General features: G+C 41.7%; 1 protein-coding gene across 1 annotated transcript in view; it reads left to right on the top strand.

Annotated features, from left to right (window-relative positions):
• Positions 1-15,957, top strand: part of sorcs2 (sortilin related VPS10 domain containing receptor 2) — a 334,331-nt gene that overhangs the window by 90,944 nt on the left and 227,430 nt on the right. The window contains 1 exon segment of the mRNA XM_022752257.1: positions 11,026-11,093. Coding sequence (XP_022607978.1) covers positions 11,026-11,093 — 68 coding nt within the window.

Below are 15,957 nucleotides of genomic sequence, written 5' to 3'. Positions count from 1 at the left end.
CTGGTGTTTTTCAGTGCCCCTTCCCTTCAGCGGACTGATGCTTCTGTACCGCTGTTGTCGGAGTATGCTGGGCGGTCAGAAGAGAACGCGTTATAGGTGGTGAAATTGAAAACAGGCGGAGCAACTTCAGGCTTTATTTCAGCACCACTGCTATGAAAGACGTAACAGGGTTTCCTTTTCCTTTTATATACTGATTACATTGATCATGTTTGTTATAGAATTGTTGATAAGAGAGGAAATCGTGTTTGAATTCTTGACTGAGTTTAAAATGTGTACCGATGCTGCTCTTTTGTAGTTTGCAGTGGAATTACAGGACTGTGTGTTAAGCCTCTTGTTGTGGATGCAACCCAATAATTTAAGGGAATCTGGGAGGATGCACATGCGTTTGTGAGAACATCACCAGCCCTAACTGTTCCGCTCTCGACCGCCAATTTGATCAGAGCCCAATTATAGTTATTGCTCAGATATCCATGGGAGGACAGGGGAAGCTTGAGAAGGGGAAGAAAACTGCAGAGACTTAAAGAAGAACTGAGAAGAAAATGAGAAGATGCAAACAGACCTGTTAGACATAAAACAGTGGAAATGACAAAAGGAGTGGAAAGTTTTAATTTAAAAAAAGATTTCCATGCGGGTGAGGGGTCGTCCTGCTTGTTCACATTTTACAAAATGATGCATATTGTTCTTCATGATAACTGTTTAAATACCATTTAAATCACCATTTTACCCATTGTAGGAACATGGAAAGGGACATTGTCAAGATGAGGAGTAGCAGCAAAAAACTCTGCTTCCAGCACCACTTACTTCATGAGGATGTGTAGTTGAACCGTGTTGAACCAGTTTCTGAAGTGCCCAGGACTTTAGTGTGAAGTTGTGCCTTGGATTTAGCTTGTATGCTACTAGAAGTAGAAGGAAAAGCAAAAGGGGTTGGCTTGAGTCCGAGACAAGTGAAAGGTTGCATTTTCTAAATTTGTATCTTTCTGAGAAAAATACAAACTTTTACACATGCTCAGTCCAAGTAGTTTTCAAAAATCTGAGAATAAAAGTTGATAAATCCCATTAACCCATGTGGTGCCTTATTTAAACATCTGTGTTTGTATTATAAATTATTATCTTAGAGGGGGGCCATTATGCTTATTTCCAGCTCTTTGTTTTTATTCTGGGACTCCACTAGAGTAGCTGTGCATGATTCTCAGTAGAAAAAAAAAATCTCTCGGTTGAGCCTGTGACTGAAACTCCCCAAAAGCCCACATTTTTCTGATTGGCCAACTGCCAGAAGCACCACCTCATCCTCCTAGCAGTGTGGAGGTTCGGAAAGTAAACTGTAGTAAGTAACGTCATTGATTGGAAATTTCTCAAATCCATCCATACATGTTCATGTACGGACATGTACATGATCAGAATATTACGCCCATTACCTGCTCATTGTGTGACACGACAGTGGATTTAGTCTTTCGATCGCAACGCGTATATAAAAAATGTTTCTATATGCCCCCTGTTAATAATTGTACGTGCGAGTTATTCTGCTGTCGCCAAACGACTGTATAGTAAACTTGCACTGTGGGTTATTTGTGTGCTGTAGTACATTAAATGCTTATGATACTACTAAAGTAGACGACCTGTGCTTGGAGCAGATGACCGTATAAGGAATCATGACAAGCTGACGACACTGTGGCGGAGGTAGAAAGAACCGTTAGAAACCTTGTGTTCAGAGCAGACTGACGCCTGAGCTTTTGTCCCACAGGAACTTTACTTTTGCACATCTTTACCTTATTATTTGAAACTTTGGCAACATTTAATATGGATATCTGGCATTGAAACATTATACAGAATATATGACAGAAAATAAAAGCATACTAGGTCTAAATTATCTTTCAAAATAAAATCAAGTTTAAAAGAAGAAATGTTTCCAACCACAATTTATTTTTTTGAGCAATTTATTTTTTGTGTTTAACAAAAATCGACTATTTTTCCTACCACCTACCACAGTTCATATGTTATCCAGGGGAGCTCCTCTTCCATCTGAGTGGATGGACTCCTGCGAGAGGGGTCAGCACAAGCCTTTTGTGTGGACAGAGCAGAAGGCAAGCGGAAGCAAAGGTCCATGTAATTGCCCTCCTCTCTTCTCCGCCTGAGCAGTTTAATGAATGGTGGCAATCTCAAACTACTGTCAAAATGGTAACTAGTGCGCGGGTCACCGGCTGGCCTCAGATAAAGAGCGTGGTCAAGGTCCAATGCAAAAACGACTTCCACCAGATGTGACTACTCAGTGGCGGCTGGTGTCCTGAACCATTAGTGCGGCCATTGTACGGGGATAATGGGGAACTATTTGGATGAATGAAGCACTTTATTTTATGTGAGCATGTGTATGTGTCTGAGCGAGCAAGCAAGGGTTGGAGAGAAGTTACAGCCGCTGAAATGTCCTGTGGATAACCAGTTAAAATTGTCATGTTGGCTAATTGTCACTTATTTAAGGGGTCAGTTCTGTCTCAGGTCTCTACAGTTAACCCTGATACAATAAAGATGAACAGTTTTTAGGGACAATTTCTTTGGTAGAAGGTAGTTCAACTGAAAAAGATACAGTTAGGTCTATGGATTAACCAGTGTATCAGGGACTGTATCCCTGGAACAATATGCTGCTGTTCATTCAAAAAAAAAAAAAAAGCATTTCATTTTGTGTGTTGAATTTTATATTTAAAGAGGAAGTACACCCTGAAATTCTAATAGAATCTCTCCTCCAAGTATACTTTTAAAAATGCAGTAGATCAAGGTTTGAGGTGTAGGTAAACTGTCTGACTAATGCACAGTGTAGCATGGATAGTGACCTAATGCTAGTAATCAGAGCTAAATACATTATATTACATTAAATACAATTTTCTCAAATGAATAATCCAGGTGTCAAATCAAACATTTTAACAATGCAGAATGTGCATTTAGTACACTGTAAAAAAAGAAATGAAAGTATATTTCAGCAAAAAATCTCTAAAGAGAGCTTGCTAACAAGCCAAGCATTAACAAGTTAACAAGAAGTAGACTTTCGACTCTTACTGAACTTTTGATTCATCATTCATAATAAATGGTTTACAAATACATTGTGTTTTATGCTGAATTTTTCACATTACATATTATAAATTACACAAATAAAACTGAGGAAATTTAAGAGTTGTGAATCTGACATACTCATAGTCTAAAACGGGGAATTTAAAAGGATTAAAAGCAATAACAAAATCATTGAAATGTCTCGTGGGTAAAACGCTGTGGTGAAATATGTGTTTCCTATGCCAGAAATGGCGGCCAGCTTGAAATCTTCAAATTTCAAGTGGTTAATGGGATTTTTTTCAAATGAATGGCCCCAGAGGGAGAAACATACCAATATTGTATCCACATCTGAAAGATTATTGCAGTCATCTGCTGCACTATCAGAGGATGGCAGCACCTTGACAGTACCTAGATGCACATTTACGCCTCTATAAGAGAGCAGCTGTGTGATTCAGTCAGTGGTTAAGCTAATGTACTGTTTTTGAGCCCAGAATATCACCAAAGGAAATACCCTTCACTGTTTGCTATGTTTTGCGTCACAGTTGAGGTTTGACTTGTAGGAGCAAACAAGCAAGATGCTCCAGTTACACGTTTGATGGACACTGGTTAAAATACCAGGGGATTGTCTCTGGAGTTGGAACGTGACGCAGTAGCATCCAGTGCATGTTAAGATGCATGCCGGCTAACTGCAACGTCTCATAGTTGCATGTCGTCTCCCTCTCTTCCCCAGCCTCACCCTTCCTGCCTGATTCTCTGCTGTTAAAGGTAAAAAGGCAAAAAGGCTGAGGTCCACAAACTGAAAGGCTTCATGCACAAGTTTGCATCTGCATCACTGTGTCTTTGTGTTTTCAAGTGTTTTTCTGTGGAGACAGAGAGACAGGCAGAGAGACAGGGATGGTGTCAAAATGTCATTCCCCAAATTTAATCACTGTGTAATTTACTTTTGTGCCACAAGAATATAAATTGAGCTTTTTTTTTTTTTGAAGTTCCTCTCTTTTATTCCAGCCTGTGATGAATTGTTTATGTGTGTGGTCTGTTTCTGTAGAATGCGAGGTGCCCTGGAGGGATGAGGAGGAGGCTTTTTTGGGGGGCGGGGGGGGGGGGGGCGGGGGGGGGGGGGGGGGGGTTGCACACTTCGATGGAGTATTTGTATTTCACTGTTTTTGCTTTGTAAATGAATGAGTGCATTCTTTCTCCGGAGCTTCAGCGTCTGTCTGTCTTTATTTCCCCCCCTCAGCCTCTTTCTTCCTCTGTCTCCTCCTCAGCAGCTGATTGATAGCGCTCCATTGACACAGTTGATGGAAATGTCTCGAGGACAAACCGCGGTTGTCAAGCTGGAGTTCATGATCAACTTGGCCATGAGCTGGACTCTCAATGGGGCCTCTTGTAGCTCTTGTGCGGAGTCATCCAGGGGTCCTGACCACCCTGTTGACTTTCCCCCAATAAAAGCCATTAGCTTCATTGTCTGCCAGCTTACAAACAAGGAGCCCACAGTGGCTGATTATGTGGTCACGGTATTACAAGATGGTTACAACAGAGCGATACTTCCTCTGCGACAGTTTGATTAGGTCGTCAGGTTCATCACAAACTTCCTCGCAACTTGTTATCTGAATCGATAACAAGAGGATACGGAAGAGTTTTTTTTTTTTTTTTTTCTGTCACTGCTCGTGAAAAAAAAATGAGCTCCCGCTTTGCTCGCTTTAGCTTGACATGTTTTCCGATACTTGTTGTGTCTAAGTATGGTTCTGTGATTTATTTGTATTGAATTGCAACCGACTGGCATTTCTTTAAAAAAAAAAAAAAAAAAAAAAAAAAATTTCCAGTACCACTCTGGGTTGGATTCTCAGTCTGTGCCAATTTTGCCCTTGAGTCCAATGAGCTGTAGGAAGAAGCTGCCAAGTTCTAGTCTTAATGCACTGCTCTGTACACTAGAGGCAATAGAGGAATCTGGCTCCTGTGCTGTTCAGCAGTTTTGTCAGTGTGGGTTGGTGCGCTGCTGCCAAATAAACGCTCTCTCTGCCTCCTGCCAGCAGTGATTTATGGCGGAATACATCCTTGCCCTGTCCACTTCATCCCCAAAGACAAATTATTTTCCAATTGAGCAGAACTTAGGCCTTGAAGAGCGGCTAAACACGGGGAAAGAGAGGCAGAATATTTCATTAAATCTGCCAAGGAGGTTATGTTTTTTGCCCGTGACTGCTTGCTTGTTTGGTTTTTTGTTTGTTATTGCACAAAAAGTACCAAACCGATTTGGACCAAACTTGATGGAGGGATGTGGCATGGGCTGGTTAAAAGAGGCGGGTCTGGGAATTTCTGGGAACTCTTTCCCTAACATTGTGAGATAAGACATTGTTTTCTCAGGAAATAATGTTTGGTTCTTAATGTAAAACAGGCTTCTCCAGCCTTTTTACACTGAGAGCTTCTTTGACAAAATAAAAGTGGCTAAGAGCTCCTCATGTTTTATATTACTGGTTACACGGCAACATATTTCCTGTTTGTTGGAAAAGTTTAGTTTATATCTGTTCTGTTATCAGAATAGTTGCTATCACTGCGTGTCACCTACAGCTGATCTGATGTAAACAAACGTGACAGCGTAACGTAAGTAACGTTAGTTGCATTTAGAGCAGATTCACTGGGTGAAGTTGTGTTGTTTAAAGTTTGTTCTATACATCCGTGCTTTGTACAGACTCTGTTCTCAGAACCAGTGGGTGAGCCACCTCCTGTTGGAAACCCCTGGTGTAAAACATGAGATTTATTTATGGTGTTGAGATCTATGACTTGGAGTTTGGTTGAGGTTCAGATAATAATCTGAACTGACAGACGTGAAGGATTGTTTTGCTTTGGTGGAGGCCTGCGGTCTAGTGAGTAGCATTTTGAGGAATGATGCATATGTCAATTTCATTGGGTTGATAGATTTGAGATGTACAGTTTATTTTCTCTGTTTCTTTCATGTAGCAGACAGAGGATGTGATTTAATGTGTGCCACACTTACAAAGCTATAATTATAGATTTATATTCTAGACATGGCTTCCTTGGAACCAGCAGGCCAAATGTATTTTGTGTCAGAGGAAGTGTACAGGCTGTGCTTCTTGAACCCGGCACTGGGACACGGTGCATGTTCTATGTGTTGACACAATACAATGCAAAGACTGGCTGAGCCAGACAGCCAAGTGATGTGCTTTGTATATACTATCAGGTTGTTCTGTTGCACAACTCCATCATTTCAAAAGTCATGCGGTGTATTTGTCCTCCCTGCTCCCTACAATGACTGTATGTTCCAACAATTGAGATCATGATTAGAGCTGAAACAATAATTCGACTAATCAGTCATTTTTAATAATCAGTTGTTTGAATTAGGGCTGCACAATTAATTGAAATCTCAATATGGCCAAGTGCAATATCCAAGTCACAGGAGCTGCAATTTGTTTTTGATAAAAGGTCAAATGTGTCACATTGTTGTGCATTGTTAGCACTATAAGTGTTGTGGTGCTACAGAGACGCCCCGGCCTACGCATCATATTCTCCAGATGAAAAGGAACATGTTTGTTTGGTGCAAGACATTTTTTCTTTTTTAAATGTGAACCTGAAATCACAATCACGTATCGCAGTATCTGCCAAAATTATGGCAATATGAGGTATTTTTGCATATCGTGCAGCCTTGGTTTGAGTCTTTGAAAGTAAATTGAATCTCTTTGGGTTTTGATCTGTTGGCTGCTCTCCCTGGTTTCTGGGAGGGAAGCTGCACACCGTTCACAACTGGTATCAACGGTACTTGATGTTTGTACTACACTAAATCTTGATGGTTGTTGGTGTTTTTCACAGTTTTCAGACATTTTAAAGACCAATATGAATTATTGATCGATCAAGGAAACCTTCTGCAGATTAGCCCACAATGAAAATAATCATTCTTTGGATCACTTTTTGCTTTAAAGCTGCACTTATCACTCTTTTTATATCAACAATTTATCAAATAACTGTGTGGGTTCATCACTCATGGAAACTTTCTTTGCAGCCCAGCAGGCAACTGTTTTCAGTGAAAAAGCTCTGGTAAAGCCACAGTGCACTACCTGCCCAGCAGTAAGGAAAAAATTAGTTAGCTAACGTAGCGCTGTTGCTAACCAACGTCATGAGTGTATCAAATCATATCAAACAAAACAAAATAAAATGATTACAGCTCAAGGAGGAAGGAAACTAAGATTGGCTTGAGGGAGTGTGGTAGATCTCATCCTCACGTCAAGAGCCCAGTGCTCTGCCTCCACTCTGCCTTTCTGCCTGCATGGAGAGAGTGTCAAACTTTGCACTAGTGTCTCATTAGGAGAGAGACAGCTGTGCAGAGGCGGACAGCCTGTTTCCAGAGACACCAGTTGAGTCACATTAGGCCAAAGACCAACCAGGGAATACTTGCTACATTCTGCACGACTCAGAAGGCCTCACACAGGCGGGTTGTTCACGACTTCAGATGGGGATGCTATCTAAATCTTCATCAGCAAAGAAAGTTTTTATGACAGTTAGAGGCGTAGAAAGAAGCGGGTTGTACGCTGTCACTGCATCTGTTAGAGCTGTTATCAGCCCTGGCAAGCAGGCTCCCGCTCAGGGAGATGTGTCCTCTGTTCTGCTTTTCTGGACTCCATAAACATCTTTGGAAGCCAAGCTCCACCAGGCTTGGAACTCCTGAGTTTGGGTTGCTTTGAGCCAAGTGCCTTGAGACTCCACTGAGTGGCTTTGATGGCAGTCTGTGTTGTGGAAATGAGTCTCGAGCTCTCAAAACTCATTGGGTATGTCCCCAGCTGTGGTGCTCCGCTTTTACCAACTTTTAGTTCGGTGCGAAAAAAAAAAACAACTTTTTGAAGACACAGTTAAAGAATAGTATAGTAACTGCGTCTGAATGCTACAGGCTGTGGGATCGCTCTGACATGAGAGGGCAATATCAAACTCTTGGGCTCTTATTGTGCCTCTGTGCCGGCGACAGCCAGAGCCGTCCGTCCCATTCTCGCGGACGCGATATCTCAGTAAGGCCTTGATGGAACTTCTTCAAATTTGGCACAAATATTCACTTGGAGTCAAGGACAAAGTGATTAGATTTTGGTGGTCAAAGGTCAAAGGTCAAATTCATGGTGACCCCACAAAATATGATTGATCTCGATATGTCGAGAACACAAAAAGTGTTTTGGCGGAGGCGTACAACTGCGAGGTGTAATTCTAGTTTTTCCTAGAGGTGAGGTCTTGTAGCGCTTCAGCAAAACGTTTGGGCCTGCAGCCACGTATTTTAGTAAGTGAACTGAGCAAGACAACGCAGCCTTCGGCCTTTCTGACAAAGAGATCAAGCAGATATTTACCTCCCGAGCTTGTTAGCGGGCTTTAATTTTCTCAGAGGCCACCAAGACTGTAAAAAATTTCACACATTTGTTCTTTCAGAAGTAAAAATAAGAGCCATAGTCATGCATCTAGCACCACAGAGAATATGGTGATACAGGCAGTGCTTGCTTTCCACATTAAGATGTATCAGGAGTGTCCATATTGCAGAGAGCTTGCAGCTTGACTACCTGTGAGCAGCCACCTTCAAGACAGTCTGTTGGCAGCTGCCTCTGGGCAAGACCCCTTGGCCCATCAACTTGCCTCTGCCTGAAGGCAGGCCCCGGTTTTTCACTCGCTCCGTTACCTAGAACTGCGAGCTGGCCTGTCAATCACACCTCCAGGCCCCACTGTGCTGCCTGACCCACTGGCACTCTTGCCATGACAACGCAAATCCCAGCAGACCTTGCTGTCAAGAGCAGGAGATCTCAGAAATATGAAAGACAAGAGTCTCTGATCCAGTACACACTTATGGGGTTTCTGCCCTGGACCAAGATGTCTTGGTCATATGAATAATACATACATCTTAGTTTTTTATTTGTGAAACGCTGTAATAACATAATATACAATATATGTATATCATATATATAATATGTTTTCAGTCTCCTAACCCGAAAACAAACGAGTACTCTACTTGAAATAAAGATTTCACATCTAAATCGCCTCAAGAAAAATGTGTTGAAGCTAAATTTATAATTTTGCTTGCACAAAGGAGGAACACTGAGGGAGAGCACAGCGTGAGCTTTCTCTAGAATCAAGTTAGTTGTTCAGGGTGATAGTTTCTCCAAGCACCCTCAAATAAAACTCATGAAAATCAGCAGCGGTGCAGACGTAGTTTCCCTTTGCAGATCAGAGATTAGTTGAAATCTTGGCCAAACATTGATCACATCTATGCAGGTCTATTGACCCACAAATTGTGCTTTTACGTATAAAGTAAGTAAGTAATTATGAAGTATTGATTAAAAACACTCTCTTCAAGTCCTGTTGCCTGAAACTGTTTTGTGCTTATGGGCCTAAAAGAGAGAGAGAAGAGAAGTAGAAGTAGATTTTTTTTAAATGTGATTTTCTTTTTTCTTTTATTTGCCTTTGAGGGTTAAAATGGAATTTTTAAACACTAGTTTATCATGTTTGTATTTATTATTTTTCCTCATTAAATTTGTTCCATAAAAGCTTAATAAAGAAAAATTAAAACATAGACCATTATTTAAAAAATCTACCAAATTAAGAACAATGTAAAATTCATAGTTGGCAGTTTAATCAAAATTCTTATGAGGAAAATGGTAAATATTAAATTACAAATTGAATTATACAGAGAACCAATGAGAGAAGATGTCTGCTAACACCAAATCAGGAATTGTTTGAAATTGCTATGTTATTACTGCTGCACAATATTAAATCATCCATTAGCAGTTCTCATAGCTGTTAGCATGGGCTAGTATTTAGCATGTGAGGCCACAAGATCAAGAGAACTGTGAACTGCTCAGTTTGATCATGTCTAAAATGATTAATTATTTAAGCTTCCTCAGTGATTAAGCTAGTTTAATGCACAAGTGATCTGAAGCTGGTTGGAAGGTTTTTTATTTTGTGGCTAATCATTATTTATTTTAGGTATTTGCAGATAACAGAGAAACAAGTTGTAAACACCACACTGACAAAATTATCACCTTATAAGAGTTGTGGTAAAACCAAAACAATGAGCTAAAAGGTGGTACAATGCTCGGTAGAGCTGAGGGGAACTGCTAAATGCTAAATCAGGAGATGATTCTCTGTGAGTTCATTGTCCTTTGATACATTGTTAAAGGTTCCATATAATGTAAAGGTCTCTGTCCATGTGTAGTTTGATTATAGATCAGGTCTAGGTTCTATATTAATACTGTGAAAGTATCAAAGCCTCAGTCCACAGAGAAATGCACACAGCCTGTATTCAGACACTGATCCTTAAAACCAGCCGTTAGGACTTCTGGAACTTTGTGATGTCACAACAAAGCAGTCACCACTGTCAGCCATGCTCCAAGCCCCGCCCACCTGGACCACCATCCATGATTTGGTTTCTCTGAGTGTTTACCTGAAATCTGTTATATTTTTAGTAAATCACTTAGAAAACAGTCAGAAGAGAGGCTCAGAGCCTCCTCTCTTTTGATTGGCTGGCTGACATGTTGTTACTAGAGCTCCAGAGAGAAGCCTGAGAGAGGAGATGTAAATCTACTTTGAGCTGGTTTTTGGTTCTTAAAACCACAAATATATCTTCTTATGGATCAACATTTCAAATAAAACACAGGAGAAGAGGAAAATATGTATGTATATTTAATGTAAAAAATATTGATTAGTGTAGCTTTAAAAAAATGTAACGAGAAAGCACTGAATTATAATCTGATACTGTTTGTTAAATGAAATACAGCTGCTTTGAAATGAATAAAATATTTTACAACAAAAGATGTAATTGAGCAGTTGTATGAGTTAAGAAATGGATGAGAAATCAAAACAAAAAACTGAATTTTTCATGCCTCTTTAAAATGATCTGAGGGGTTGTGGATAAAAAATCCTGTCTATGGCCCTGATTTCATTCACCATCCAGTCCTTCTCTTCAGTTCTATCTTATGTCTAAAATGTATCTCTCTCCTCCACCTTCTGTCGCAGGTCATCCTGATCCTGACCAAGTACTACCACGCTGACTCCACCAAGGTGCTGGAGAGCTCGCTGTGGAGGTAGGCCAAACGTTTACACCATGTTCACTCTTGCTGGAATATCTATATGTCACGTCCTGCCTCGGCGAGGTCAGTGCCGATGTCGGTTTCCTCTCCGCCGCGCTTCCTCAAGGAGACGAGGGGTTGATAGAGAGATGCGAGCGCTAGGACGGACAAAACATCAGCAGGCAGCTAGGAGTGAAGTGGGGGACCGGAGAGCGGCGCTGGGAGGCCAGAGTGGGCATCTGTTTGGGCAGATAGCATATCAGCATGGCACAGGGCGGGACGGCGGGCGCCGGCAGTGCCAGGGAAAGGGGTCAAGTCTGGCTGGCAGAGCTTCTTCTATTTAGCAAAGCTGCTGCTCGCCAACAACTCTTCACACTGCTCTTTGCTTTTGAGCGGCAGAAAAAAAGCGACGCATCCGTTCCCCTCCACTTCACAACAACTGTATCTTGTGATTGTAGATATTTTTTCTCATGGAATATTAATTTCCTCTTTATTCTACATCTTCCCCCTCCAGCTCCTGGGGTGCTGCTATGTAGCTGAGGCTGACCTTCTCATAGACAAGGAGTGGGGGTGGTAGAGACTTAATTATATTAAAATTTCCCAATAAAACCTCAGACAATAGTGAGGACAGGGCTCATAACACTGGCTAAAATTAGCCGTCTAGAAGACATTCGCAAGAGTAAAAGGTTTCTGATGGTGGTACTTAATTCATGCCATTTACCTCACTGAGGGCTCCATGACTTCAAAGCTTCAGCCTCTCATTATCTCACTAGCTAGCTGACTGCCTGTCTCCCTGGAGGACAGACATGAATAATGTACATATTTTTATCCTGCCCCTGTTGATGTTTTAATTGTTGCAGTCTATGAATAATGCTCCAGATTCACCACTGGACAGCCGGCTCGAGAAAGGGGGGAAAAAAAAAAAAAAAAAAAAAAACATAGCAAATGGTTGAGTTTAATCTGAATTGAATCTAAATTGGCAGAAGCAGAAGAAGCTGCCAGGCTGTCTGTTGGCGTTCATGTCCCAAAAAAGCAGAATTTACCATGAAATTAGCATGTTTCCAAGAGGGCTCTGTGGCCACGTCTTGGTAGGTATTATGTGTGAGGTGTTACCTCAGTGTCTTGTAGCTGTCAGCTCAGCGTGGTGTGGCGTGGACAGACAGAATCCACAACAGCCTATAGGCTTTGAAGTCCAGGGCTGCAGGATCAAATGAGGAAGATGGGGGGAAGATGAATGGGTTTGGCGTCTTGCCCTGTCAGGTGGCGTAGATCAAGATGCCAGATTTCACACAGGGGGAAAGTTAACAGCACAGAGGAAAAGTTTTTGAGGGCAGCTGAGTAAATGAACTGAGAACCTTTCAGATCAGCAGTGCTCTATAGAGGCTCGTCTTGTGTCAGTGAGCAAAGCACACAGCCGCTGTCTTCACAGTTCAGCACCTATAGCTGAGCAGCTCAGGTGAATTCCAGCCAGAACACTGGATATCGGCCAGTGTCATTCACTTCTCAGGATCAGTCAGTAAAATGTCTTTCCAAAGTTTAAGCGAGGCTTATTTCATAGCAGACTCTTGGCTTTTTCCTGCATTATCAAACGTTGCCAGCTCGCACCTTCTAATCGTAACCAGAACCACACTCGGTGCCATGTCTGTATTTCCCGTTGTGCTGTGGAGAGTTTTGTCTGCCCTCGGGCTTCGGCGTCAGTGCTGGCTCCTTTGTAATGGCTGCCTGTTATTCCAGCATGTCTGTCCTTCAGTCTGTTATGGCTGGCCCAAGGTCCCGTGCTATAACACGGCTGATAAAAGAGCTCCACACATCCCCCCTCACTCGCCTGGTGAGAGCGGCTCTCTTTGTGAAGGGAGAGCAGGAGAAAGTCAGTGGAAACTCATGGACTACCTGAGGCTTTCTGGGCAGGTTGTGCTCCTCTTTTAAGTGTTAAAGTGAAAAGATGAAAAAAATTGATGCAGATTCATCTTTTTTTTTCTTTCTTTCTTTCTTTCTTTCTTTCTTTCTTTCTTTCTTTCTTTCTTTCTTTCTTTCTTTCTATCTGTGGTCATAGAAGTCTCGGTGTGTTCATTGATGCTGCAGCATTGATGTTATGTTCTATTTCAGAGAAAAACAGAGTCTTCATTTAGGGGAGTTTTGCCAAACTTTTTCACTCTAAACAACATTTGGTTATTTAGTGATGATTTTAAATGTGCTACATTTACCCTGCTATCAGTAAAACATTAAGGTCCTATGGGAGTTTAAGGAAGTGTTTTTCAAATGGCCACACTTGAAGATGTTGTGGAAACCCTGTGATCCCAGCCTCCTCCTGGATGCATCCCACTGCCTGTGTGATCTCTCTCTAATAACATCTTTGTAGCCTTGACACAACACTTTCGGACCGCCTCTTTTCAAAAGCATTCTTGGTGACGGAAGAAGTGACAGAAATATTTCTGTGTAGAATGAAAAAAACTAACACCTTTAACACCTTTGCACACCTGGCCAATCACTGCATGAACTAGGCGCAAGTGTCAGGTTGTCAGTTTCGGAAAAATTGGCACAAATTTTTAATACAACTCACCTGATTCCCTGAATCAGATGTTGTGACAGTTCAACAGGCGCTTTGAAGTGTGTTTTGAAGTTTGAGTCATACTGAGACCTTTTCTGCATTCATTAAGAAACATTAAAGGTCCCATATTGCATGAAGTAAGATTTCCATGTCATCTTTGATTATAAAGAAGGTCTAGGTGTTCTGTCCATATTGTGAAAGTAGTGCAGTGCTCAGTCTGAGCCTTAAAACCAGCCGTCTGTAACTTCTGTAACTTTGTGATGTCACAACAAAGTAGCCGCCACCCTTAGTCATGCCCCAAGCCCCGCCCACCTTGACCCACCATCCAACCTTGGAGGATTTGGTGAGTGTTTACCTGAAATCTGTTATATTTTATTCCATCACTGAGAAAACAGTCAGCCAATCAGAAGAGAGGCTCAAAGCCTCCTCTCTTCTGATTGGCTCACTGACCTGGTGTTACTAGCCTGAGAGAGGCGATGTAAAACTCCATTGATGGTTTTTGGTTCTTGAAAACCACAAATGTGTATTTTCCTATGAATCACCACTTCAAATAAAACACAGAAGAAGAGGAAAATATGGAGCTTTAACATGAAGTGATTTTCAGTAATTAACGGTAAATGTTTAACAGTCTCTGGAAACAGCAGATGGTGAATAGTGTGATGCTGAATATGAGAGCCACAACGAGTTCCCACTCCGTGTCCTGCTTGAAGACACTTAAATAAGATATGGTGACCCACTCAGCTTGTCCCGACTTGTGCCTTAAATGCAGATCGAATTTGGATACGGCATCAGAGTACACAGAGGGAAAGGTGCTTGTAGATTACGCAGAGATGTGAGGATTTGCCACTGCATTACCAAACACTGTGATGACTGCGGGCTGACAGAACTAATCTTAAGACTCTGTTGCTCCAAGTCGAACCATGAAACACTCAGTAAACCTTTTTGATCCTCAAACTGAACGGAGCAGATGTGCACTTCTTTTTTGAATCCTCAGTGTGAGTGTTTCTCATTTTTAGATGATACACAGAGCTTCAAACTTTGGGCCATCACAGGTTTATGATTTGATGGATGATAATATCTTGATTTCTGGTGGTGTTTTACTGTCTGAGAAAAGGCTACATTCTGTTCTAGATGCTTCTAAAACCACAAATTGCATCTCTTGAATTAATTTGCCATATCTTGGAGCATCCTTTGATTTTATTTTTATAAGATGCACACAGAAAGTGCAATTATCTGTGCTCAAATCCAGGCATATTTGATATTGGTGGAGGTTTCATCTGCCTTCAGAATGAACCTTCCCAAAGCCGTGTTGATCAGATCCTAGTATGTACAGTATCCTGTATCCTCATTTTGTATTTTCAATTTAACCCAAAAATGATCACACACTCTCATAAACTGGGTGCTGGTGTGAGAGTCAGGGGGGCATTTATAATTCATGCCCCCTCTTCACACGTCTTCATCTGAAGAGGTGGGGGTGGGGGAGTGGTAGCCACTGCACAGCAGGGGGGGGGGGCTTCACTGCTCGCTTGTGGATGAGGTGGTCGTCTGCAAGCCAGCACTTCTGTACGTCCGTCCCATTCCAGGGGATACAATATCTCTGTAACACCTTGAAGAAACTTCTTCAAGTTTGGCACAAACATCCACTTGGACTCAAGGATGAACGGATTCGATTTTGGGGGTCAAAAGTTAACAGTTAAGGGCGTGTNCTGTATCCTCATTTTGTATTTTCAATTTAACCCAAAAATGATCACACACTCTCATAAACTGGGTGCTGGTGTGAGAGTCAGGGGGGCATTTATAATTCATGCCCCCTCTTCACACGTCTTCATCTGAAGAGGTGGGGGTGGGGGAGTGGTAGCCACTGCACAGCAGGGGGGGGGGGCTTCACTGCTCGCTTGTGGATGAGGTGGTCGTCTGCAAGCCAGCACTTCTGTACGTCCGTCCCATTCCAGGGGATACAATATCTCTGTAACACCTTGAAGAAACTTCTTCAAATTTGGCACAAACATCCACTTGGACTCAAGGATGAATGGATTAGATTTTGGGGGTCAAAAGTTAACGGTTAAGGGCGTGGTGACATCACACAGCAACAATTTTTTGTCCTTATGAACGTGATATCTCGGTAACGCCTTGACGGAATTTCTTTAAATGTGGTGAAAACATTCACCTGGACTCAAAGACAAACTGATTAGATTTTGTTGGTTAAAGGTCAAAGGTCAAAGTCAGTGTGACCTCAAAAAAAAAAAAGTTTTGGTCCTGTGAATGCAATATCACAAATGTCCACTGGGACTCAAGGATCAAAACAAAACACCTTTTAGTCACAACTCAAGA

The sequence above is a fragment of the Seriola dumerili genome, unplaced genomic scaffold (assembly GCF_002260705.1).
Source record: "Seriola dumerili isolate Sdu_G_001 unplaced genomic scaffold, Sdu_1.0 BDQW01000167.1, whole genome shotgun sequence".
NCBI lineage: Eukaryota > Metazoa > Chordata > Actinopteri > Carangiformes > Carangidae > Seriola > Seriola dumerili.
This window is presented reverse-complemented; position numbering and strand designations above follow the sequence as displayed.